The 24,848-nt window shown below is 43.2% G+C and overlaps 1 protein-coding gene across 13 annotated transcripts in view; it reads left to right on the top strand.

Moving 5' to 3' along the window:
• NUMA1 (nuclear mitotic apparatus protein 1) overlaps nt 1–24,848 on the top strand; it is a 72,757-nt gene that overhangs the window by 18,258 nt on the left and 29,651 nt on the right. For 5 of the 13 annotated variants that reach the window (XM_029914542.1, XM_029914541.1, XM_029914547.1 and 2 more), the window contains exons 1-2: nt 14,175–14,371; nt 20,292–20,365. In XM_029914542.1, coding sequence (XP_029770402.1) covers nt 20,334–20,365 — 32 coding nt within the window. In that variant the 5' untranslated portion in view covers nt 14,175–14,371; nt 20,292–20,333. Of the gene's footprint in view, nt 1–13,937; nt 14,033–14,174; nt 14,372–14,629; nt 14,863–20,291; nt 20,366–24,848 lie in introns of those variants that run through there. The other 8 variants (XM_029914538.1, XM_029914545.1, XM_029914537.1 and 5 more) reach the window with 4 other exon arrangements.

Raw genomic sequence — 24,848 nt, 5'->3', positions numbered from 1 at the left:
ATACATTATGTTATATCCTTTATATCAACTATTATACAGATTTTTCAAAGTGTGAGTTGGGTGCCTGGGTGGCTCAGCCGGTTAAGTGACTGGGTTCGGCTCAGGTCATGATCTCATGGTTCCTGGGTTCGAGCCCCGTGTTGGGCTCTGTGCTGACAGCTAGCTCAGAGCCTGGAGCCTGCTTCAGATTCTGTGTCTCTCTCTCTCTCTGACCCTCCCCTGCTCGCGCTGTCTCTCTCTGTCTCTCAAAAATAAATAAAAAACATTTTTTAAAAAGTTAAAAAAAAAGTGTGAGTTGAAATTTTATTTGCTGACATGGGTGGGGGGATGTTCATGATAAATTATTAAGTGAGAAAAACAAGATGCAGAGCAATGTTAAAGTGTAAACCTAGTTTTTTTAAAAATAGAGAATAATAAAAAGAATCCTCTTAAATATAAAAATATATTTGTGCTTATGTGTTGTGGGCATGGAAAATTTTGTTAACATTTCTTATCTTGTGGGAGGGCCTAGAGAACAAAAAGGGGCTGAGAGAATACGAATTTTGTGGGTTTTTGTTTGTTTTGAGAGAGCGAGCACAAGTGGGGAGAAGGCAGAGGGAAAGAGAGAAAAAGAATCTTAAGCAGAAATAGGGGCGCCTGGGTGGCTCAATTGGTTAAGTGTCTGACTTCAGCTCAGATCATGATCTCGTAGTTTGTGAGTTCCAGCCCTACGTCGGGTTCTGTGCTGACCGCCTGGAGCCTGCTTCCGATTCTGCATGTGTCTCTCTCTGTCCCTCTCCTGCTTGCGTGCATGTGTTCGTTCTCTCTCTCTCTCTCTCTCTCTCAAGTAAACATTAAGAAAACAGAACAGTGGGAGTCTGGGTGGCTCAGTTGGTTAAGTGTCTGACTTCAGCTCAGGTCATGATCTTGGCAGGTTTGTAGGTTTGAGCCCTACATCCGCCTCTGTGCTGACAGCTCAGAGCCTGGACCCTGCTTTGGATTCTATGTCTCCCTCTCTCTCTCTGCCCCTCCCCCTTGTGCTCTGTCTCTCTTTCTCTGTCTCTCAAAAATAAACAAACATTAAAAAAAGAAAGAAAGAAAAAAGCAGAAATAAAAGAAGCAGAGAAGGGAGAGCATCTTTTATTTTGCAGAATTCTTAAGAGAATCTGGGCGCCTGGGTGGCTGAGTTGGTTAAGTGTCTGACTTTGGCTCAGGTCATGATCTCACGGTTTGTGGGTTTGAGTCCTGCAATAGGGGTCTGTCCTGTCAGTGTGGAGCCTGCTTTGGATCCAGTGTCCTCCCCACCACACCTAAAAATAAATAAACTTAAAAAAAAAAAAGTATTTTTGCAGAGCAGAAGTTTAAACAAAACAACAACAAAGAATTCTTAAGGGATCCATACTGGGCATGGAGTCCAATGCAGGGCCCAGTCTCACAATGGTGAGAACGTGACCTGAGCCAAAATCCAGAATTGGATGCTGAACCAGCTGAGCCACCCAGATGCCCTACTAATTTTGTTTTTAAATCTAACTTTGTATTGCTTCATTGGTTTTAGAGAACAAGGAAAATAAACTTGTATCAAGCAAGAGGTGAAGTATCCTATTTTTTCATCATAATTGATTTTTAAGAGGTGCTTTTAATTTTTTTAGTGAGTTAATAAAGCAGAGAATTATGAAAGTAATAAATACAGTTAACATGTAAATCTCCTGGGTTTAAGGTATCTGGGTAGTGCAAAGAGTCCCAGAAGTCAAGGAACCAACTTTTAGTTATAGTCTCAATTTCTTGATGTGTGAGCTTTAATTTAATACGGTCACTCAACAAATGTTAAACAGGGACCCAGTCTCTGCATCTCTAAAATGAAGAGCTTCTACCAGAGACAGTGATCTCTAAGGTCCTTTCTAGCCCTAACACTCCAGGAGTCTATGATTCCACAATTGAGCCACCTCTTGAGATTAGAACATTTTTATTTATTTTTTTATTTTGCATGCACGTGCACAGGTGCGAGAGAGAGACAGAAAAAGTGGAGTGAGAAAGAGGGAGAGGGAGAATCTCATGCAGGCTCCAGTGACAGCCCAGAGCCTGATGTGGGGCCAAATCCCGTGAACCATGAGATCATGACCTGAGCCAAAATCAAGAGTTGGCCACTCAACTGATTAAGCCCCTAGACACTCCTGTATTTTATTTATTTTTAAATGCTTTGCTGCTGTTTTTACATTTTAACACTCTGAAATTAGAATGCATTTATAGTTGGTGACATCTTTCAATTTTTGGCTCTTTTTTTTCACATTTTCATTTTCTCTGAAATTGAGATTTCTTATTATTGATTGTATAGTTCCACTTAAAAAATTTTTTTTTAATGTTTTTAATTTATTTTTGAGAGACAGAGACAGCGTGAGCAGGGGAGGGTCAGAGAGCGAGGGAGACACAGAATCTGAAACAGACTCCAGGCTCTGAGCTAACTGTCAGCACAGAGCCCGACGTGGGGCTCAAACCCACGAACCATGAGATCATGACCTGAGCCGAAGCCGGAAGCTTAACCAACTGAGCCACCCAGGCGCCCCCCCCCCCCAAATTTTTTTAAAAAATTTACTTTTGAGAGGTAAAAAACAAGTGGGGGAGGGGCAGAAAGAGGGAGGCATAGAATCCAAAGCAGGCACAGAGCCTGACGCAGGTCAGGGTCAAATTTATGAATCAGGAGATTATCGTCTGAGCCAAAGTTGGAGGCTTAACCAAGTGAGCCATCCAGGTGCCCCTGATAGTTCCACTTTTCAGTGCCAAGGTTCCCCCCCCCCCAATTATGGACCCCTTTCTGGGCTTCCTTGCTCCTAACCTCATCAGAATCACTCATATCACCTAGACATTATGGGTAGGGACAAGTGAGTGAACCTATTTGAGTGTGCAAGGATTTTGTGCATCCTTACTTAACTGATAGATGCCCTACATGTACCTGCTTCTTGAGAAGCCAGGTAAATATATATGGAGCCCTGAGGCACCCAACTTGGTGCTCCTGATTTTGATTAGTCTTAATTTTGCCTACTGTTTGCTTTTTAATTAAAGTATAACATATATACAGAAAAATGCATAAAGTAATGTAGCTCATGGGTTTTCACAAAGTGAACACACTTGTGTAACTAGTGCTATTTCAAGAAACAGAACTGACCAGCATCCCATTAGCCCTTTCATGTCATTATCTCCCTGCTGTTTTTTTTAAATACAGGGAAAGTGTACATAGGGATGGGGGTACTCTGTTGGTTCATGGTTATCTTGGGGAAAATCTGCTGCAAAGAGCTTCAGATTTGGAGCCAGAAGATCAGAGTTGCATTGTGGTCCTCTATTTTGTAGTTTTGTGACCTTAGGCAAAGTACTGTTCTGAACTTCATTCCTCTTTGATAAAATGGAAACAATGTTTACTTTGCAGAGCAGTTGTGAGGATCATGTGAAATATTTTGTAGATGGGACATAGTCAGTGGTAAAAAGCTGTACACAAATGCTAGTCATTTTTTAGTGAAGGAGGTAGGATCCCAAGCAGGAGATGATGTGAACCTGATATAAGGAGAGAAAATGAAGAAGTTTGATCCCCAAATCCATTCTTTTAACCACCTGTATTGCCTTCCTTTTAAATTGATATTGCTGTGGTCCTTGGCTTTCTGTTAAAATTTCCCCAAATGAAAATAATATAAATGTCTAAAAGGAATCCTCAGAGATTTGAAATTTTACTCAGTCTGTCACTTCCTGTCAATGTGGGTGCCCCCCAGGTCTGTGCAAGACAGAGACTTTGGTAGAAGATTAATACATTTCAGTAGCAAATGTATGCATCACTTCTTTACAGGCCTAATAAGCAAGCCCTCTTCTGATTATGTCACACTGTTCTAAAAGTGACCCAAATCTCTATATTTAGCCCCAACTCATATTTTTCACCAGCTACTAGATTTTCCTAATTGTATTCCAGTAGATTCCTCATGTCTAAAACCAACTTTTCAAACCACCTGCCAGATAGCACGATGGTTTGGATTGTGAACTTTGGAGTGAAGTAGACCTGGGTTTGAATTCTTTTTAGTTTTATTTAATTTTGATAGAGCGAGCATGGGCAAGCAGGGGAGGGACAGAGAGAGGGGTGACAGAGGAGATTTGAAGGGGGTTCTGCACTGACAGCAAAGAGCCTGATGTGGGGCTCAACCTCACAAACCGTGAGACCTCACATGACCTGAGCTGAAGTCAGACCCTTAACCAGCTCAGCCACCCAGGTGCCCTGACCTGGGTTTGAATCTTAATTATGCTACTTGTTAACATCATGATCTTGGACAGGTTGCTTAACATCTTGAAACTTCTATGAAAGAGAGTATTAATAGCACTTGTCTGATAGGGTTGATAGTAGTGCTCAACTAATGAAGTTACTACTTTTGCATTCTTTTTTGGCACACATCCTCATCTGCTCACTCAAGCTAGGAAATTAGAGGTGCTTCTGGAATTTTCTTTTTTCTTTTCTTCACTTGAAGTTGATTATCAGGGCCTGTCATAAGTAGTTCTCAAACTAATGCTTCCTCTTTTTTTAAATTTATTTTTATTTCTTTTTAATTAAAAATAATAGAGTGCCCACACACATGCAGGAGGGGCAGAGAGAGAGAGAGAGAGAGAGAGAGAGAGAGGGAGGGAGGGAGGGAGGGAGAGGGAGAGAGAATCCCAAGCAGGTGACATACTGTCAGCACAGAGCCCAACTTGGGGCTCATTCCACAAACTGCGAGATTATGACCTGAGCAGAAATCGAGGGTCAGACACTTAATCAACTGAGCCACTCAAGTGCCCCTGCTTCCTCTATTTTTAATCACTGCTTTACTTCAGACATGTATCCCTACCTGCTTGGAACAAACAGTGGTTTTGCACTAAATTCTGCAAAGCTTAATAGGATTACAGAACAATGAGAAAAAAAAAATTACAGGACAGCCTCAGGAACCAGGTGGAAGCAAGGGGGACAGGGCTCCAAACATCCTTTACTTCAGACCATCTACTTTTGTCTGTGTCATGGGCTCTTTTTTTTTTTTAAAGTTTATTTTTGAGAGGAGAGAGAGCGAGCAGGGAGGAGCAGAGAAAGGGAGGGAGGTAGTATCTCATTCAGGCTCTGGACAGTGCAGAGCCCTACTTGGGGCTTGAACTCACCCAGGTGCCCCTCTGTATCTTGCATTCTGTGTGAAGACTGAGTCTGAAGAGGCTTCACTTTTTAAATATATATATTTTTTTTTCTAGTTTATTTTATTTTTTGAGACACAGAGAGACAGAGCACAAGTGGTAGAGGAGCAGAGAGAGAGGGAGAAACAGAATCTGAAACAGGCTCCAGGCTCAGAGCTGTCAGCACAGAACCAGATGCGGGGCTTGAACCCACGAACTGTGAGATCATGACCTGAGCCAAAGTCAGACACCGAACGTACTGAGCCACCCAGGTGCCCCTAAAATATATTTTGATACCTTTCATTCATTTAAGAAATGCTTATCAAGTACCTTCTATGTGCCAGTAATTGTGCTAAGTTCTAAGAATTCAGTGTAAGCACACTGTGATTTCATGGAACATATGATGGTAGGAGAAAGGAATTAATGAAATGCAAAAAGGCATAATTAGAAACTGAGTGCTGTGAAGGAAAGTGCTATGGTGCTATGCATGGTAGGAACTTGACCTAGTATGAAACTGGGAACTAGGAACTAGGTGGTTAGGGAGAATTTATGTGAAGAAGTAACATTTGAGCTGAAATATGAAGGATAAGTTAGAATTGAGTAGATGAAGACGCAGGAAAAGAAAGCTTTGGGTAGAAGGAAGAGTATGGACAATGCTAAAACCATATGTAGGTAGAATTTTCTAGTAGTAGAATTTCAGCCTCTAATAGCAGGTAGCATTTATTTGCTGTGCTAGATATTATGCTGAGTGCTTTACAAGTACTGTTTTGTTCATTCCATACAATGACCCTCTGAGAAAGTACTATTACTATTCCTGTTTTACAGATGGGAAACTGGGAACACAGAGAGGTTAAATAACCTGCCTAAGATTCCACAGCTAATAAGCTCTAGAGCCAGGATATTTAAATTAGGCAGTCTAACTCCAGACTCCATGCTCTTAGCCACTGTGCTATGTTGCCTTCCTCTTGTTTCTTACCATTATAGCCTGTATGGGATACAGACTGGAACATAGATTTGATCTATGTTATTCCCCTTTACCCCATCCCTTTAGAAATCTTGATCGTTTCCTATCACCTACAGGATAAAAATCTGAATTCCTTAGTATGATGTAAGTGCCTCACAGTTCAGTACTACTTATCCTCATCATCTGCTACACCTTCCTAAAACTGCATGCCATTGCTCAAATGTAATAAGCTCTGTCTTTGCACAAGCTGTTTTCTCTGCCTAGAATGCTCTTTTTTCTTCTCTTTTGGTGAAACCGTACTCATCCTACTCATACTTTAAGTATTGGGCTTAAATGTTACTTCCTTGGTAAAGCTTTTCTAGTCATCCATCCTGAGTTAATCAGGCCGTCACGTGTCCTCTAAAACAGTAACTTCTCCTGTGTTCCTGTTCTGAAGTCTTTTCAGTAAAGCAAGAATCCTAGGTCTTTTCCTTCCCACACCCCTGTTCCTAAGAGCTTTGGGTCTACCTCCACAATGCCCTTCAAATTACACTGTTCTTTTTCATTTCTGCTACCCCTGCCCTAGCAGCAGCACTTTTGTCTCTGCCGCTGCAATGCCACTTCACCGTTCTGCCTCTGGACTCCATGTCGTGTCAGATTCATTTTTTTAAAAAGCGCACACGGGTAAACCTGCTCAGCACACTGCCTTTCTGGTGTGTTTCCTACCAGTCTAGACTTCCCGGTGTTCTCTCACCTTCATGTTGGCACTGCCCAAGTCTGTGTTCTTTCACCTTGTATTAAGGTGAGTTATAGATATGTTTCTTTCTCCACAGGATTGTAAGCCTGTCTAGTTCATGTTTGATTCTCCAACACAGTATTTACAGGTGTTTATTTCATGTTTATGGTTGAATATTCCTGATTAAATTTCATTAATTCCAAATAAGGAGTAACGCATCTTACATATTTTTTAGAATTTGTATTGCAAATAGTGTTTTCTGTTTTGTTGTTTTTGTTTGCTTTAAAAATTTGGTCATAAAGCGGCAGGAATGGGGAGGATTTCAGTTTTAGGAAAATTGCTGATGAGGAATTCTCATCCTTCTCAGTGATGCCAGATTCATGGGGATGTTACTTTATCTAATAATGCTCAAGTTACTTAGCATCTTTAAAAATGGAGAAAATGACACCCAAGACTTGCCCATACCATGAGTTAGTTGTGGTGCAAACCATTTGATCAAGGAATGTGTGAGTGCTTTGTACACATAAAGGACTATACTGATAAGAAAAGCATAGGTTGTCATGCTAGGAGAAATAAGTCAGGCAGAGAAGGATAGATACCATATGCTTTCACTCATAGGTCTAACAGGAAAAACTTAAAAGGGGATCATGGGAAGGGGAAAGGGGGGGGGAGGTTAAGGAGAGGGAGGGAGGCAAAGCACGAGAGACTCTTGAGTACTGAAAACAAACTGAGGGCTAAAGAGGAAGGGGAAAAGGGGAAAGAAGGTGATGATCATGGGGGGGCACTTGTGGGGATGAGCACTGAGTGTTATACGGAAACCAACTTGGCAATAAACTATTAAAAAAAAAAAGAAAAAAGAAAAGCATAGGTTGTAGTTGAGGTGTGCTGGAGAGAGCCATGGATTTAGAGGACTTGAGTTCTGGCTCTGCAACCTTGCAGGTTGACCTTGAAGCAGGTATTTTCTTCTAGTCTCTAAAATGGGAATAAACCTTTTTGCTTTTTAGAGTTCTTTGGAGGGGGGATGAATTGAGATGTGAGACATAGCCTTCCTTACATTATTACCATTTTTTAAGCTTTTTTATGTCTTCATTTTATTTTGAGAGAGAGACAGAGAGTGAGTGAGAGAGGGGCAGAGAGAGAGGGAGACACAGAATCTGAAGCAGTCTCTGAGCTATCAGCACAGAGCCCGATGTGGGGCTCAAACCCACAGATTGTGAGATCATGACCTGAGCCGAAGTTGGACTCTTAACTGCCTGAGCCACCCAGGTGCCCAAAACTTCCTTACATTCTTAAAGTCTGTTAAAGTGTTAGGTTTATTGTCTTTTTTTTTTTTAAATCATGGCCACGTTAGACACCATTCCCATTTATTTTACTTACTAGGAGCATATTAACAAGTTTGGGTTTTGAAGCAATCTAGCATTCTATTTAGAAATCCAGCCCTTACTAATATTTGTGTTTGTTCGTTTCTCAGGATGGTTAAAGGCATCTTGGTGTGATAGAAGTAGATCTGGAACCAGAAAGACAGGAGATTCAGAGCTGTGTAGGAGGTGGGGACATGGAAGATAAAGCAGAGGGGGTGGGAGGAGCGGGAGAAGAAGAGAGAGGTGTCATCTGGGTTTTTTAGTTACTTAAGGCCTACTTGAAACAAACCAGATCCTGGGCAGAATCCTTATTCTCCAGGCTTATGTTCTGAAATCATAAGTTGTCTCAAATTAGCAGACTTTGCTCAGACATACAAATAGGTTGTAAAATTTCTGTCTCAGGCAGGAGGTAGCAAATCCTCAGCAGAGTCGTCACATGTATTTTAGTATGAATGTAAGCTGGAACTAGATGACCTTTAAGGTCTCTGACATTTGAGATTCTGTGATTTGTTGACCAAGTATTGAAAGCTATTTTTATTTAGGCATTTTAGATCAATGTAATTATAAATTGCACTGTTCTCTGTGGCTTTTATTTACAAAAGCTTGTAAATGCCTTGAGTATAGCTCCAGTCACTTTGTGCCCCCATGAAATATTGGTGCTACCAGTTTTCAAGGACCACCTTCTGTCATCCAAATTAGTTAAGCACCCACATGCGCCTTCCTTTGGGGATGGAACCCAGTAGGGTAACAAAGTGCTTGCTTCTAGGGGTTTTGCTTTTTTTGGAAAGGAAGTCCTAACTAGTGAAGTTTTGACCAGATTCTGAGATTAGTTCTATTACAAAGATTTTTGTTGTTTTTTATTTGAGAATGGTGTTCTGCAGAAAGAATCATGAGAAATTTTTGGAGGTGCTTTAGATATGATCTATCTAATACCAATAACCTCCTTTCACTGAGACCCAAGCCTAAAGCCATAAATTTAGTAGGTAGTCCATCAAGAACTTAACCTCCAGGGTCTTCTAATATCAAATCTAGTGTGTTTTTACCATTGGTGTGACTGCCTCCGGGAGTAGTTGCAAATCTTTACATTGAAACTGTTCTTCCTTCCAGTTCTTTTACCATTCTCGTCATCAGTTCTGTGTTTGTGCACAAACATTGTGTTAGATATCTTGCCTGTAGGGATAGATCCATTTACTCCTCTGTGACAATGAAACAGGGTGAACAGGTTCTTAGTTGTTTTGTAGAAAAGATCTTGAGGGAGAACTGAATTAGGGCCTCTTGGAGGTTATAATGAATCCTCTCCGGGTTTTGATTTGCCCTCTGCTTTTCTCCCCTGGAAGTTGCAGGCTTACCGACACTGCCTCATTACTCAGCACTACCCTCTGGAGAGGGAAGGTGAGGCCTGGTAAATAAGCTCCAGGTCAGGGTTCTGAAACAGCAGTCCTTCCCTCCAGCCAATGGTGTTTCCCCCAGCCTTCTTTCTCTGTGGCTTCTCACCCTTGAGATTACAACATCCCTTCCAATTGAAAATTCTTTTATTCTTGTCTCTTCAGAGGAGTTTTGGTCCTTTAATGTTTGTAAAACTCTTGCATCTTCATAAAAAAGTTCTTTAGTGGTTACTTTTAAAATTAGAACTGCTTTGAGGGATGCCTGGGTGGCTCAGTCGGTTAAGCATCCAACTTTGGCTCAGGTCATGATCTTGCAGTCCATGAGTTTGAGCCCTGCATCTGGCTCTGTGTGACAGCGGAGCCTGGAGGCTGCTTTGGATTCTGTGTGTCTCTTCACTCTGCCACTCCCCCGCTCGTGCATGCTCTCAAAAATAAATAAAAACATTAAAAATAATAAAATTAGTACTGTTTGATTTGATTGAAGAGTTGATTTTTATGAGGAGGTATAGAGACACAAGGCTTCTTTGAGCCTCTGAGAATGTGCTATGTGCTAGCTTCTATTTATTCAATGATTGTTTATTTAAGAGAATTGAAGAATAATGTAGAGACCACAGAGATAATTTGCTACTTATGTGACTAAGTCACTTAATTCCTGAGACTCAGATTTCTTCATCTTGAAGACAAATAAAACCTACTAGATGAGGTGACCCTATAAGAGGATGGGCTCTGGAGAAACCCATTTGGACTCAAATTTTGGCTCTGACACTTAACCAACTTTGTGACCTTAGGCAAGTTTTTTCATCTTTCTCAGTTTCCTTTTCTGTAAAATAGAGATGGGTAATCATAGTATTTGTTATTGTGTCATTGGGTTATTGTGAGGATTAAGCAAAATAAAGCAGGGACGTGTTTAGCATTGTGCCTGGTGCATACTCAGCGCTCATTAAATGTTAGCTATTATTTACAACAGTAACAGCAACAACAATAATGATAGTCTTTAGGTATTTATTATGCTAGGACATCAAGAGGCAGAGGAAAGACTAGAAGGCATTACACAGGGCAGTGCACCAATAAGAGTTTTCCCATGCCAACTTTCCTAGTGAGGGGGCCTGGAAGGACTGAGAGGTTCTCACTGGGCCCTGGTCTACAGCTTTCTACAGTGAAAGCTTCTCTTCCAGGCTAGAAGGCTGAGTTAGGAGGTTCAGAGGACAGTGAGAAGACCAGTCTGGCAAGGTGGAGGGTTTGGGTAAGGGAATAAATAACTCTAGTAGAAGGTAAAACTCCATCCAGGTCATGGAGGGCCATGAATGCCAGGTGAATTATTGGTATTAGAGCCATCCTACCCTGGGTCATCTCAGCAGAATTGCTGTCTTTCAGTCTTTCCTTTAAAATGGTAATATACATTAAAAACTGTGATGTTTACATTTTAAACAAAAGTAATAAAACACCCATGCCCCTGCCACCCAGCTTCAGGAGATGTGACATTACCAGACCCTTTGAAACATCCTGTGTGCTCCATACCCATCCTCATCACCAACCTCTACCTGAATGCTGTCCTGAATCTTGTGTTAGTCACGTATCGTTTTCCTTCCTTCCTGTCTCCTTTCTTTTAAAAATGGTTTTACCATTCCTATCTTGGTCTTTTGAAGACTGAACAGGGGCTGTGGAATCAGGCAGGAGCCATATGGCCTACCTGTTGCCTGGCTAGGTCCAGAGGAGGGTGGGGACACAGGAGGGGAGTGGCAGCCCTGTGGTGGGGGCGGGGAGAAGCTGGAGAAACTGGCCTGGCTTCCTTGGCTGTCCTAAAGAGCAGGCCCAGAAGCTTGGCAATTTTGGCAGAGAGGTCCCATAGAAGAGTTCAGCCCTCTGAGGCTGCACAGCTGGAAGCTGTTGCCTGGAATATAGAGGGAGTGGGAGTGGGGGAAATCTCTTCTATTCTTTTGAGATGCAGTATCAACTCTTTCATGTGCTAGGGAGCTTCAGGGTTAGCACAGTGCCAGATGTGGCCGGGACAGTTTTAGCAGGCCTGCCTCCTATTTTCACCTCATACATTTTCTGGAGTGTTGATTGTGCCAGTCATTGAATTATGTTTGCCACTTGGCTTTTCTATAAAAGCTTTGGATCTTGCTTTGGCTTGGCTTCCTGGTCCTTTGAATAAGAACTTTCCTTTCTACCAAAGCAGTTGCCAACCACAGACTGCAAGCAATACTGCTACAGGGCCGGGAGAAGCAGGGTGATGGGAGTCTCTGCAGCAGTGGGCCTTGATCAGACCTCCATCACTCACCACAGTCATTCTCTGGTGCCCAGAAGGTTAAATTTGGAAACCTGTCATCCAGATGTATTACAGTGGAACAGATACATGGACCCCTAGTGTGCTAGATACTGTGGGGATCATAGAGAGAGAGAGATGGAATTAGTTATGTCCTCGAGGAATTTACATTCTAGATGTGAGGATAAGATTTCCATGCTTCTACAGTTAAGGCAGTACAAGTACCAAACGCAGAATGTAGACACATTTTTCTGATTACCAGTGGAATACATGTTTATTAAAAATAAGTTCTAATATGAAAGAAACCTGTAGTGTAGAAAGACCCTCCCATTTGACTCCTCCTTCAGATAACCACTGATACCTGTTAAGGAGTATTTGAGGTGTTGAAATTTGAGCTGGACCTTAAAGTAAGATCTAGAGAGGCAGACTGACGGATGGAAAGCAGGCATACTAAGGATCCATGCTCCCCTCCAGGGAGGAGCACCCTTACTAGTTCCCTGACAAAGAGCCAACTTCTGCATGGACACCTTGGTGACAAGGTGCCAAAATGCCCATCTGGAATTAACCTTTGTTAAGTACCACCTTGGGCCTTATGCGCTAGCCAGTGTTGGGCATCTTATAGATGTTATTGAATTAATCCTCATTATAACCTTATGAAGTAGATTTTTTGTGTGTGTGTGTATATTTTTGTTGTAAAATAGATATCTTTATTTCTGTTTTACAAATAGGGATACTGAGGCTCAGAGGTTACTTGCCAGGGTCATACACCAGCAAGTGGTATAGAGTTCTGCTTTTCACTAGGCGCCTGATCTTGGGCCAATTGTTTCATCTCTGTGGCTCAGTCTACCTTTTCTGTAGAGTTGAGTGGTAACCTTATCTGCTTCACCAAAGGAGTTTTTCAGCTGAATGAGTTAATACACCCAAGGCCAGCAGAACAGTGCGTGTGTAGCACGTAGTATGCACTCAGTAAGCAGTAGCTATTTATTATACTTTTCCCTCTCGTTCTAACATGATTTATGTCATCTCCCCCACATAATTCTATATATGGCCTTTCTGTCCTCCCAATCATCCCTCACACTTTTCCTCTCCTTTACAGTTTCTCCCTCTGTTTCCAACCATTGCTTTGTCTTCATCCTGTCTCACAGTGCCTCATTCCTCTTCTTTCTATTTTCCCTCATTTTACCTTCTCTTTGTGGCCTCATCATCTGTCTTGTGTTGTGGCAGCCTCTGACCTGTCTCCCTGCTGTTAGTCTCATTTTTTTAATATACGAGAATCATTTCTGAAAGTTCAGTTCTCATCATACCACGTCTCTGTGTTAAAAACAAATAAACATTCACATCTTTATTCAGTTTTTTGGTTTCAAGTTCAAGATTCTCTAACCCTGACCCCACCTCAGGCTTTAAGTCTGTTCCCAGACTACTTACACAAGTCCTTTCTGCTTTCCCTTCTTCCCCACCCCCCTACTTCTGTCTGGGGAAATTTTACCCACGTGTTCTAAGATTCAAATTGATATATCACTTCATTTTCTTAATTTTTTTTTAACCTACTCTCAACTAGTTGGAATTTTTATATTCTTTTGTGGGAGTTAGCACATACTGTCTTATCATTTTCAAGGCACATTTACTGCGTAATTATAACCCAGATCATTGTAGAAGCTGGGTTTAATTCATATTTGTCTACTCCCTACACAGTCCTGTAGCAATGCCTTGCACACAGTAGGTGCTTAATAAATAACTTTGGTCTAAATAAAAGATGGGGGGGCGTCCTCATAACCATCTAGTGAGTTTCTCTTGCGGTCTTGGTGAGAGTCATTGTTCAGTGGAAACGCTGTGGTTTTGTTTTCTAAAAGTCCGACATTTTTCTTATGCGCCATGGAGGAGAGGCAGAGCCTGTAGGCTCTGCCCACGGGTCCCAGTGCCTGTGACTGTGAAGGGGCTCCAGCCAGTGCCTGCAGTACTAGGTCCCGTGCCTTGGCCCCTCGGCCCCTCCCCACAAATGCTCAGCGGAACAGGGGATTAGGTTCTGGCAGCACAGCTGGGATTTTGGCGGCCATTCCACAGTCGACAATAGCACGCAGCCACCCGGATAGGACAGCGCAGGCCTGCACTCCAAGGCCACAATCGGCCTAGGCTTCTTGTTTGGGTGGCCAAGGGGGAGGAGCGGGCACAGCGCGGCATCCTGGCCTTGCCACGCAGAAGGTACGGGCTGGAGAGATTCCCTCTGGGAATGGGCTTGGGGGGTGGCCTTGTCCCAGGGCAGGCGGTGCTCGCGAAAGGAGGCCGGCGCTTTGTGTGTGAGCGGCATGTGTATGCTTAAAGACACAGCCGCCCCGCCCTGGAGCCGGCAGGAAGCGGCCTGCGTGAAAGGGCCTGTGTCCTGCTCACTCTCCAAAGCTCTGTTCCCGGCTCTTCCTCTCTGCCCCGCGCGCCAGGCAGGGGTGACCTAATCATCAGGACAGTCCGTCGCTGGCCAGAGAGATGGACCGGCTGTCACTGCTGTGTTAAGAGAGCGAAGGGGGAGTGTCCGGGTGATACCAGGTTTGTCAGGCAGGCCACCATGAGATGTGTTTTGTGTATTTTTATGCCAGTTTGCCTTGGCTCTTGCCTCTGTTGCCGTTCACGATTTTTTTGCCTGCTAGCTCCGGCGCCCCCCCTCCCCCCCAACCCCCGTGCGTCCTGTTCTCTCGTTTGTGGGCCTAGCTTTCGGGCCCCTCCTCTCCAATGCGCCCCTCCCCTCCTTGCACCCGACTGCCGCCCCTCCCCCCTTGCCGTGAGTTCCCTGCTTTCGCCTCGCTCCCAGATCGCGGAAGCTTGCTGTGCCTTTAAAGAAAGCAGACTCCTGGCTGTGACGCACTTCTGGCTGTCAGCCAGGAAGATCGCTCCTGCCAGGCTGACTGAGAAGAAAACCAACAACTTTTCTTTTGTGTGTGGGGTTACTTTCCACTAGCCCCCCCTTCCTCCTCTCCTTTCAAGATTTAAATGCTAATGGCGGATTAAAACCTGTAGATACGTTTGGCTTTGGGAGTCTGGTAAGGCCCCCCCCTGCACTGAGACTTTTTCTCCCTCCCTCTTTCTCTGGGTTTTTGTTCAAACATGGACGAGGGGGTGCGGTGGAGTCTCCCCCCTCCCCCTTTCCTGCGCCATCCTTAAAGGGGAGGGAGAGGAGAGGGAGCGCAAGTAAACACTCAGAAACTGGCGCTGGGAGCAGAGCTTGCCAACATCCGGGAGTTGGCGCCTTTGAGAGCAAAGGATTGCTTTCTCCCCCCCCCCCCTCGCGTAGATGTCAGCGTGTTTTTGTTCAGAGGGGGAAAGCGTGCGCCTGCACATTGAGCTGTAGAGACAGCTCAAGACAGCTTCTCCATTCCTGAGTGAGACCTGGGTGTGTACGCAGTGGCGGGGAGTGAAAGAGGTTTATTTTGGCAGCTGGTAGCGACCAGGGTGTGTGAATACAGCAGTGGGGGCAGGTGCTGATGAGCTGCTGGAGTGGGCTTGGGTGTGTATGTGCAGTACATGACTGTAGGCCCTAGGTCTGCTTCCATATTATGGCAACCCTTTTGCTCACATCCTTCTGATCTGGACCTTGCAGATCTGGGGGGGGGGGGGCCAGATATCAGTAAGCCACTTTTGAAGAAAGCAGGGAAGTCTTGGTTTCCCTTGCATTCCTTCTCTTGTTCCTCACCAGAGCTCTGGGCCAGATTCTAGGCTACCTAGAAGGGTTGGTCTGTGTGAAGAGGCGGAGGCCTGGGTCCAGAGTGAGTCCCTTTTAGGGGGCCCAGGAATTACACCCAGCAAGCTAATTTGCCCTGATCTCAGGAGTGCAGAGAAACCCTTTGGAGTGAGACAGGACAGCCTATCCCCGATTCCCCAGGAGTTGAAAAGGATTGTATTTTTTCCACTGGGGTTCTCTTGGAACCGCTGGTCCTTCAGCCTTTTACATTCTTCAAGTCAAGAGATGTACCAGCAAGGCATTTCCTATTCTTTTCTTTATGATGAATTAGCTGATGGCGACATAGTTTGGCCTTTGCTGGGCCCCTCTGGGGTAACCTACCAGGTGAGGTCTGGGTGCTTGCTTGCCTGTGCCTCCTGACCTATTCCTTCCAGAGTCAGAGGAAGAGAACCACCCTCAAGATCAGGGTGTTTGGATGTGGGGGTTACTTGATGGTGGAATATCTTTTAGAAAGGGGTACAGAGCATGGAATTCTTATGGTGACAGGCAGGCTGTCAGGGTAAGTAGTGGCAAATCTTGCCATGGAACATGGGCTTGTAGATAGGACAGACATTTCCTTTTTTTTTTTTTTTAATTTCATTATTTAAAAAAAATTTTAATCTTTTATTTATTTTTGATACAGAGAGAGACAGAGCATGAGAGGGGGAGGGGCAGAGAGAGAAGGAGACACAGAACCGGAAGCAGGCTCCAGGCTCTGAGCTAGCTGTCAGCACAGAACATCAGCCCTACCTAAGAGATGGTCTCAAAAGGAGCTGGCTGGGGCCTGGGTAGGGAGAGCGGTGCTGCTGCAACACAACACAGACCCTCTGGCCTTTGACCTATCATCACTTGATTAAACCCTTGGAACTGAAGCTTTTCTACCACAGACCCCAGAGCTTAGCAACCTGACCCTCTGGTCCTGGTCCTTGCAGGTGGTTTGCATTAGCTTCAGTCCTGGTAGGAAATCATGGCTAGGTTTTAACTCTTTAAGACCCAGAGAGGGTGTGGGCCAGGTAGCTGTGCATCTAGTGTCCCTTCCCTTGTCCTGATGTAGCTTTTCTAGAAATAGAGGGGTTCTTGTAAGTGTGAGGATTGGTCCTGATGTAGGAATTTACATTATATCGGTTTTGAAAATGTAAAGAGAATGCAAGGCCTTAAGTTTATAAGGCAGCTGCTTCTGTGTCTTGTGTCTTGGTTCCTTCTTAAACTCAGGGAAGAGATGTTACCGTTATCACCTCTGTAAAGCCTCTGTTTGGGATTCTGGGGGTACTTTTCAAATAAATGGGTAGGTGGGAATTCTGAAGGTGCCTCAAGAAGGCTTGCATTCCTGGGGTTGATTGGTTGGTTATTTGGGGGTTGTGGGTGGGTGGTACCTGATCAAGTTGAGGTGGATCTCAGCAGATCCTTTTATGAAATGGTTCTGAGCTACAATTGCTGGTATCTGTTTTTCCATCACCATGACCATCACCCAGTCTTCTGGGTGGGGCTTGCCTTGGATTTCATGGGGAGGGCAGGGGGAGGGCCGGGAGCATGGTGCTTTGGCTGAGAGCCCTCGGGTTCTAAGCCAAGGCCTGCTTAAAGCTGTAGTCCCAGTCTGAAGACTAGCCCTAGCCTTGCCACGGGCTTCAGTCACTGGTTTCAGTCATTCTTACCCAGAGAAGTGTGTGGTTGGCTGTCCTAACAGCTCCCACCCCAGTGTCCTGTCTGTGGAAAAGTGCTTCTTTATGAGCTTTGAGCTGACAAGGTCATTCTGGAGTGCCTCATGTTAAGTATTGGATTCTTACTGTTTCCTTGCCTGGGGAGCCCAGAAGAAGGCATTTGGCCTTGACACCAGTTTTCCTGAGCAGTGGAACTAGTTTTAGACAGGCTCCCCTGAGGAGGACGTAAGCGTTGTATGTTTTGCCTCTGAGATGAAGGGAAGAGGTTGGTTAAACCAGGTCATTTTTAGCAGCACAGCTGTGGAATCTCTCAGAGGGGGCAAGATCTACCTCCGGTTGCAAATAAAATTTCTGGCTGAAATTTTGGACCTCTTCAAAGGACAGCAAACTTAGAGGTGATAGTGGGGGGAGGGGGAGGTGATCTGGGCCTCATTTCCCTTGTTCTTGAATAGCTTAGACTTTTTTTTTTTTTTTTAAACAATCCCCAATAGAACATGGCCATTGCTGCCTTAACCAGAAGGGCCAGGCATGGTCCCTCTAACTTTAGGCTGGTCAACCACTAGGAGAGTCTTTTTGCGGTACAGTAGTTGAGACTGTCTTCATCCTTGCCAGGTCTCGGGGCACTAGGCATTCATTCAGCGCTGATGGATAGGCCACTCTGGATGAATATCATCCAAGACTGAGGGACACATAAGTTTTTTAGCTTCTCTCCCCTCCTAAGGGCTTCCTTAACCACTTTGCTTGCTCATACCAAAGCCCAGATGAATTGGCTCATTTCCAAGACTGACATTGGTACGACAGATGGAATCTTGTTGGGTTTTGTGGGGTTAGGAAGCACTTATTATAATTTACATTTAGTTAATTTCTATTATTTAATGTTTCATGTATGTTTAATTTCACTCCTCACTCTGCTGTAAGCTCCTCAGAGGCAGAGCCCATGTCATGGTCTCCCATTTCCCATGTGGATTCCAACACAGGATGAACATGTATGGACTAAGAAAATAACCTTTTTGCTTGTTTGATAAGCACTTGCATAGAAAGGACTAAGAAATGATGGGGAGTGGATTACCATCAGATTTATGTATGTCTTTCCCCTACTAGACAATGAGCCCCTTATGGACAAGAATGGAATCCCAACACATATAATACAGAAGGTGCCTAGCAAATGTTGGTTCCATAGAACCCACACCTTGGAGATACTAATATGTGGGGAAGTTACAGGTGATGTGACTCTTAACCACTCTTGTTCTTCATGGAATAATGACAAACCTCCTGTGACAGGAGGTAGGGGGTGGGACTGATTGCCCCCATGATTTGTGGAATTGTGGAGGCTGCTGGGAGGTGTTGAGGACTATTTAGGCACCAGATCTGTGGTCTCTTGGGCAGGTTGGCAGGCAGATGGCTGATTCTCAATGGAAAAGGAAGTTGGGAGTAGAAATATCAGGACAATGAAACCTAATCTTTCATTAAATGTCCCATGAGATCTCTGCCAGAATTGGATCTGGCATCATCCAGTCCCTCATTTGAACCATGTCTTTGACATTTCTGTGGGGGATATAAAAATCCAGAATTTGAAGAGGTTTCTCTTTAAGGACTTGCTGTTAGATAGAATTTGAGTACCTGCAGAACAACCAGAAATCAACATTTTTGCTTAACATGAGTGATAATTTATTGTATACCTACCACATACCAGGCACTGTGCTATTTGCATGATCTCCTTGGTCTTGAAGCATCAAAGTAGCCCAGAGAGGTGTTTGCAAATCCTGTTTTGTAGAGAGGAAACTGAGACCAAAGGAAGTTATGCTACGTGTCGAAGGTCACAAGACCAGGGTCATATGGAATCATCATTCAGACCCATGCCTGTCTCAAACCATGTTTGTTTTATGTTTTATTTAAAAAATTTTTTTTATGTTTTATTTTATTTTTGAGAGAGAGAGAGACACAGCATGAGCAGGGGAGGGGCAGAGAGAGAGAGGGAGACACAGAACCTGAAGACAGGCTCCAGGCTCTGAGCTGTCAACACAGAGCCCGATGCGGGGCTCAAACCCACGAGCCTTGAGATCATGACCTGAGCCAAAGTCAGACGCTTAACCGACTGAGCCACTCAGGCGCCCCTGTTGTATTTTTTAATTTTTAAATGTTTATTTTTGAGAGAGAGAGAACGCATGAGCATGCAAGTGAGGGAGGGGCAGAGAGAGAGGAAGACACAGAATCTGAAGCAGGCTCCAGGCTCTGAGCTGTCAGCACAGAGCCTGACATGGGGCTCAAACCCATGAGCCATGAGATCATGACCTGAACCGAAGTTGAATGCTTAACTGACCGGAACACCCAGGTACCCCTGTTCCATGTTTTAAGGCATCATGTCCCAAAGAGCAGGGTTGAAGGACAGCTTTGAATGTTATATTTTTTCTGGAGCTGAAAGATTGTGTGTAGAACTTGTGGATATTGAATTAAATACAGGATTCTTTACTGTTATAAGTTTTATAGTTATTTTATTTTAAAAAGTTTTAATGTTTATTTTTTATTTAAAATATTTCTTAATGTTTATTTTAGAGAGAGAGAGAGCGAGAGCGCGTAAGCAGGGAAGGGGCAGAGAGAGAAGGAGTCACAAAATCTGAAGCAGGCTCCAGGCACAGAACCTGACGTGGGGCTCAAACTCTTGAACTGTGAGATCATGACCTGAAACAAAGTCAGATGCTTAACCGACTGAGCCACCCAGGCACTCCAGTTTATTGTTGAGAGAGAGTGAGTAGTAGGGGAGGGACAGAGAGAGGGAGACATAGAATCCAAAGCAGGCTCCAGGCTCTGAGCTGTCAGCACAGAGCCTAACATGGGGCTCAAACCTTTGAGCCGTGAGACCATGACCTGAGTTGAAGTTGGACACTCAACTGACTGAGCCACCCAGGCTCCCCTGTAGTAATTTTAATGTTGACGTTGAGCTTTCTAAAAATTCCCATGGTGCTTTGGTAGATTAAGTGCTGAGTAAAGAGAGATTCATTTAAATATTCAGAGCTGGTAAATTGAACCACTCACCCTTCATCATTCACCATGTCTATCTGATATAATTAACTGCTTTTCTTCTTTTGGTTTTCAGGTGCATTGGGGTGACTGTTTAGTGTCACCAAAATGACACTTCATGCCACCCGGGCAGCGGCACTCCTTTCTTGGGTGAGTAGTCTTCCCCTCTTTTTGTTCTGAACTTCTCCAGGAAGTTTGGAGTAGTGTGAGAGGGAGCCAGGGCTATGTAAAGTCTTCTCATCTCCAGATTAAGGAAATACAGTTTTCCTTTACCTTTCCCCTTAGTTTTTAACATTTGTTATTTCTGGTGATATTGCTGCTGACAATGATCCATAACTCTACTTCTTCTAAGCGTCTGTATACCTCTTAGGAGAAGTATATATTTCTTTTGTCATGAACGATTGGCTGCGGCACGGCATAGAGACCCATCTTCATTTGCTTTCTGTGCATTTTCCTAACTAGAAGCGTTTATGCTAACCTTCAGTAACATGCAGGGACTTTGGTCTTGAAAGGCCTTTTATTGTAGGGCAAGGTTCTCCTTGCTTTCTTTACCATGTTTCTGTCTGCTTCTATTGTTTTCCTGTTAACCTTCTTGATTATTTAAATCCTTGTGCTAGATCTTTTCATATATTTTCTGTCCAAGACAAACAATGGCAAATGAAAGAGTAATACTGAGCACAGGGAATATAAAGCTACAGAGAAACAGAAGAGGCCACAGAGTGTAGTAATGACAAGCATGAACCTTGGAGTCAGACAGCCTGACATAAAATCAGCACTCGGACCCAGTGTGTGGGACCCAGTGTGTGGGACCCAGGGCAAGTTACTTAGCCTCTCAGGACCATATTTTTTTTTATTTAAATTTTTTTTTATAGTTTATTTTTGAGACAGAGACAGTGCATGGGTGGGGGAGAGGCACAGAGAGAGGGAGACACAGAATCTGAAACAGGCTCCAGGCTCTGAGCTATCAGCACAGAACCAACGGACTATAAAATCATGACCTGAGCCGAAGTCAGACACCTAACCAACTGGGCCACCCAGGTGCCCCTCAGCACCGTATTTTAAAAATGGAAATAAAATACATCACGAGATTATTTTGAGAATAATGAGATAGTGTTTGTAAAAAGTATAAAGCATTACGTATCTGAGTAAATAATAATTCTTGGTACTTAAAATATTGCCAGGGCATGCTATATCATTTAGGGCCTATTAAAAAGCCAACCTAGGGGCGCCTGGGTGGCTCAGTCGGTTAAGCCTCCGACTTCAGCTCAGGTCAGATCTCACGTTCGTGGGTTCGAGCCCCACGTCGAGCTCTGTGCTGACAGCTAGCTCAGAGCCTGGAGCCTGCTTCTGGTTCTGTGTCTCCTTCTCTCTCTGCCCCTCCCCCTCTCATGCTCTGTCTCTCTCTCTATCAAAAATAAATAAAATATTAAAAAAAAAATTTTTAAAGCCAACCTAAAAAAATATGTAGAATATTTTGAAGGACATGAATTTTTAATTGCTAAGTAGGGCGAGTTTAATAAAATGTCTTTAATTGCTATTAAATTCCTAGTCAGGAAATGTGTTTAATATACAGAACGTACGGGGGCGCCTGGGTGGCTTAGTCACTTAAGCATTTGACTCTTGATCTCAGCTCAGGTCTTGATCTAGGGTCATGAGTTCAAGCCCTATCTTGGGCTCTGTGCTTGGTGTAAAGCCTACTTAAAAAAAAGTACATTCTTCATCTTCATTTTCTGAAATGTAAATTTTAGTTGTATAGTTTAAAATGGGTATTTTTATATTTACATTTTACATATTTTATAGTTACATTATTTCAGTATTTATTTTTCAGTCAGAAGGTTTCACATGTTTATTACTGAACCAACCTACTGATGCAGAAGCATAATAACAGAGAAAAGTCATTTTCCTGATCTGTTGTTCAGGTAATATGAAGGTGATGGAATAGGAGGGAGGTGATAGAATAGGAACACATGACTTTCAGGCAGCATAAATATGTGCCGTCTCATGTATGATCCCTTATAGACTCAGCATTGTTCTTCTCTAGTGCCATCTCTTGGAGTTGCTTCTGATTTTATTACTGAATCCACTGGGGAATGGGATGATTTTGCTTTTGTTTCTTGGCCAGGAATCACTTGATCCTGAAAGTCTTGTGAGAAGGCATGGTGGGAAACAGCACCACATGCCTCGACTGGCGAGAAAAGGAGAACTCAGTGTTTTATATCTATGTTAGAGATATTGTCTTTTCCTTTTCCTCCCCTCATTCCCAAGAAGGGGCTGGTTGTGAGCTATGTCTGTAGTTCAGTGGATTAACTGAATACTGGGGGATCCTTTAGCCACATTGTTTTTGTTTTTTTAATGTTTGTTTGTTTTTGAGAAAGAGAGGCAGAAGTTGAGCAGGGGAGGGGCAGAGAGAGAGAGACAGAGACAGAGACAGAGACAGAGAGACAGAATCTGAAGCAGGCTCCAGGCTCTGAGCTTTCAGCACAGAGCCCGACATGGGGCTTGAACTCAACCAGCTGTGAGATCATGACCTGAGCTAAAGTCGGATGCTTAACCAACTGTGCCACCCAGGTGCCCCTAGCCACATTATTTTAAGTTGATCAGTTTATTTATTTAGGTCCTAGCCTTGGTTTTATGGTGAGTACTACCATTACAGAGGACAGACATAGGGTTAGTCTTATTTAACAGCAAATACTTGCATACTTTTCTCAAGAGTCAAAGTGAACATGCATTAAAATATTAATATATAGTTACATAGAAATTTTCAATTTAAACAGAAGTTAAGGTATCTGGTGGGTCATTTGTTAAGCATCTGACTTTGGCTCAGGTCATGATCTCCTGGTTATTGAGCATGGCTTCGGGTGAGCACAAACTCCACTTTAGGTGTTTCCACTTCTCCCTCTCCCGCTCCCTCCCTCTCTCCCTCCTCCTCCCTCTCTCTCTCTCCCCCTCCCTTTTTCTCTCTCTCCTTCTCTGCTCCTTTTGGGATTCTCTGTACTCCTTGCTATTTATACCCTCTCTCTCTCTCTCTCTCTCTAAAAAATATATATATGTATATATACATATATATATGTACATATATATAATGCAGCAGAGGGTATTTTATGATACTGTAGCAGCATCAAATAATGCTTGTTACATTAGTGGGAAGAATGGCATAGAACACACACATATGACAATTATAGTTGTGGTTTAGCAAAAAACAATGTAGGAAAAAAGACTAGAAAGAAATACTTCAAATACTAAAAATAAATGGATTAAAACACTAGAATGAGTGGGTTTTTCCCCAAGTTTTCAGTAATTTATTGTGTAAAAGTGAATTTATTTTTTACTTGAAGTGTATCTTGAAGTTGTTCTGTACTCAGAAGTTACAATGAATGAATTGTTATAAGGAATAGGGAATTTTTAAGATTCAAAAACCTTAAGTAACCCTGAAAACCTTATAGGCAGCTCTTGGGTTGTTCAGTGACCTTGGCTCTCACTCTTGTGTTTAAATCCTGACTAAAGATGAAAGAGATTCTCCACTTCCTCAGCTTTCCAACAGTTTCTCATTTGAGAGTAAAATAATGCACAGGAAGAATATACATTTTTATATCCATGAAAGAAACTGTCACTGGATTCTTTCTTAATTGGTGTGAGATGAATCCAGATTCCTTAAGTGATTTTAAATCAGCTAACTGGTGTGATTTTTCAGTCTTGTTTGTGATACAGTCCTTGAATGTTTTTCTTAGATTACAAGTATTAAAAGGAGGTGGTTTCAGGTGCTTAAGTCTTGGCACTCTCTTCATTTTCAGCGGTGGAAAAGGACCTTGGCCTGGAATATTCAGAATCTTCCTCAAAATTTTACGCTTGCCTTTCCTGGCGAATTAGATTAAGCCTCCCCACCCCACAAGATGGTATAAATATATTGTCTTTAAGGCTTAAAAGAGAGGTTGTCCTATTTTCTATGTTCATTTTCATATGCTCTACTATTTTTTTCCTTAACTTTCAGCCTATTTATTTGTTTATATTTAATGTATGTATATTTTTGAGAGAGTGCAAGTGGGGGAGGGCCAGAGAGAGAGGGAGACACAGAATCCTAAGCAGGCTTCAGGCTCTGAGCTGTCAGCACAGAGCCCAACGTGGGGCTTGAAGTCATGGAGTGTGAGATTATGACCTGAGCCAAGTTGGATGCCCAGCTGACTGAGCCACCCACGCACCCCACTTTTAGCCTATTTTAATTTAGATCCATCTAGAAGTTGTTTTAAATTTTTTGGTTTATTTTTGAGAGAGAGAATGAGAGCATGGGAGGAGGAGCAGAAAGAGAGAGAGAGACAGAGGGAGACACCAAATCTGAAGCAGGCTCCAGGCTCTGAGCTGTCAGCACAGATCCCCATGTAGGGCTCAAACTCAGAAACTGTGAGATCATGATCTGAGCTAAATTCGGATGCTTAACTGACTGAGCCACCTAGGTGCCCCTAGAAGTTGTTTTTAACAGGTAAGTATTTAACTGGATAACTAGTATCATTTCTGTGGCTGAGTCATTCTTTTTATTTAATATTCTTGATTGTCTAGTGCAGTTAGCTAATTTAATTACTGAGAAGTAAAAGTTTTTCTACATCTACTTCATTATTTTAATATTATTAATCATGATAGT

Source organism: Suricata suricatta, chromosome 11, assembly GCF_006229205.1.
Source record: "Suricata suricatta isolate VVHF042 chromosome 11, meerkat_22Aug2017_6uvM2_HiC, whole genome shotgun sequence".
Classification (NCBI taxonomy): domain Eukaryota; kingdom Metazoa; phylum Chordata; class Mammalia; order Carnivora; family Herpestidae; genus Suricata; species Suricata suricatta.
Note: the sequence above shows the minus strand (reverse complement) of the source record. Positions and strands in the feature narration are given on the sequence as shown.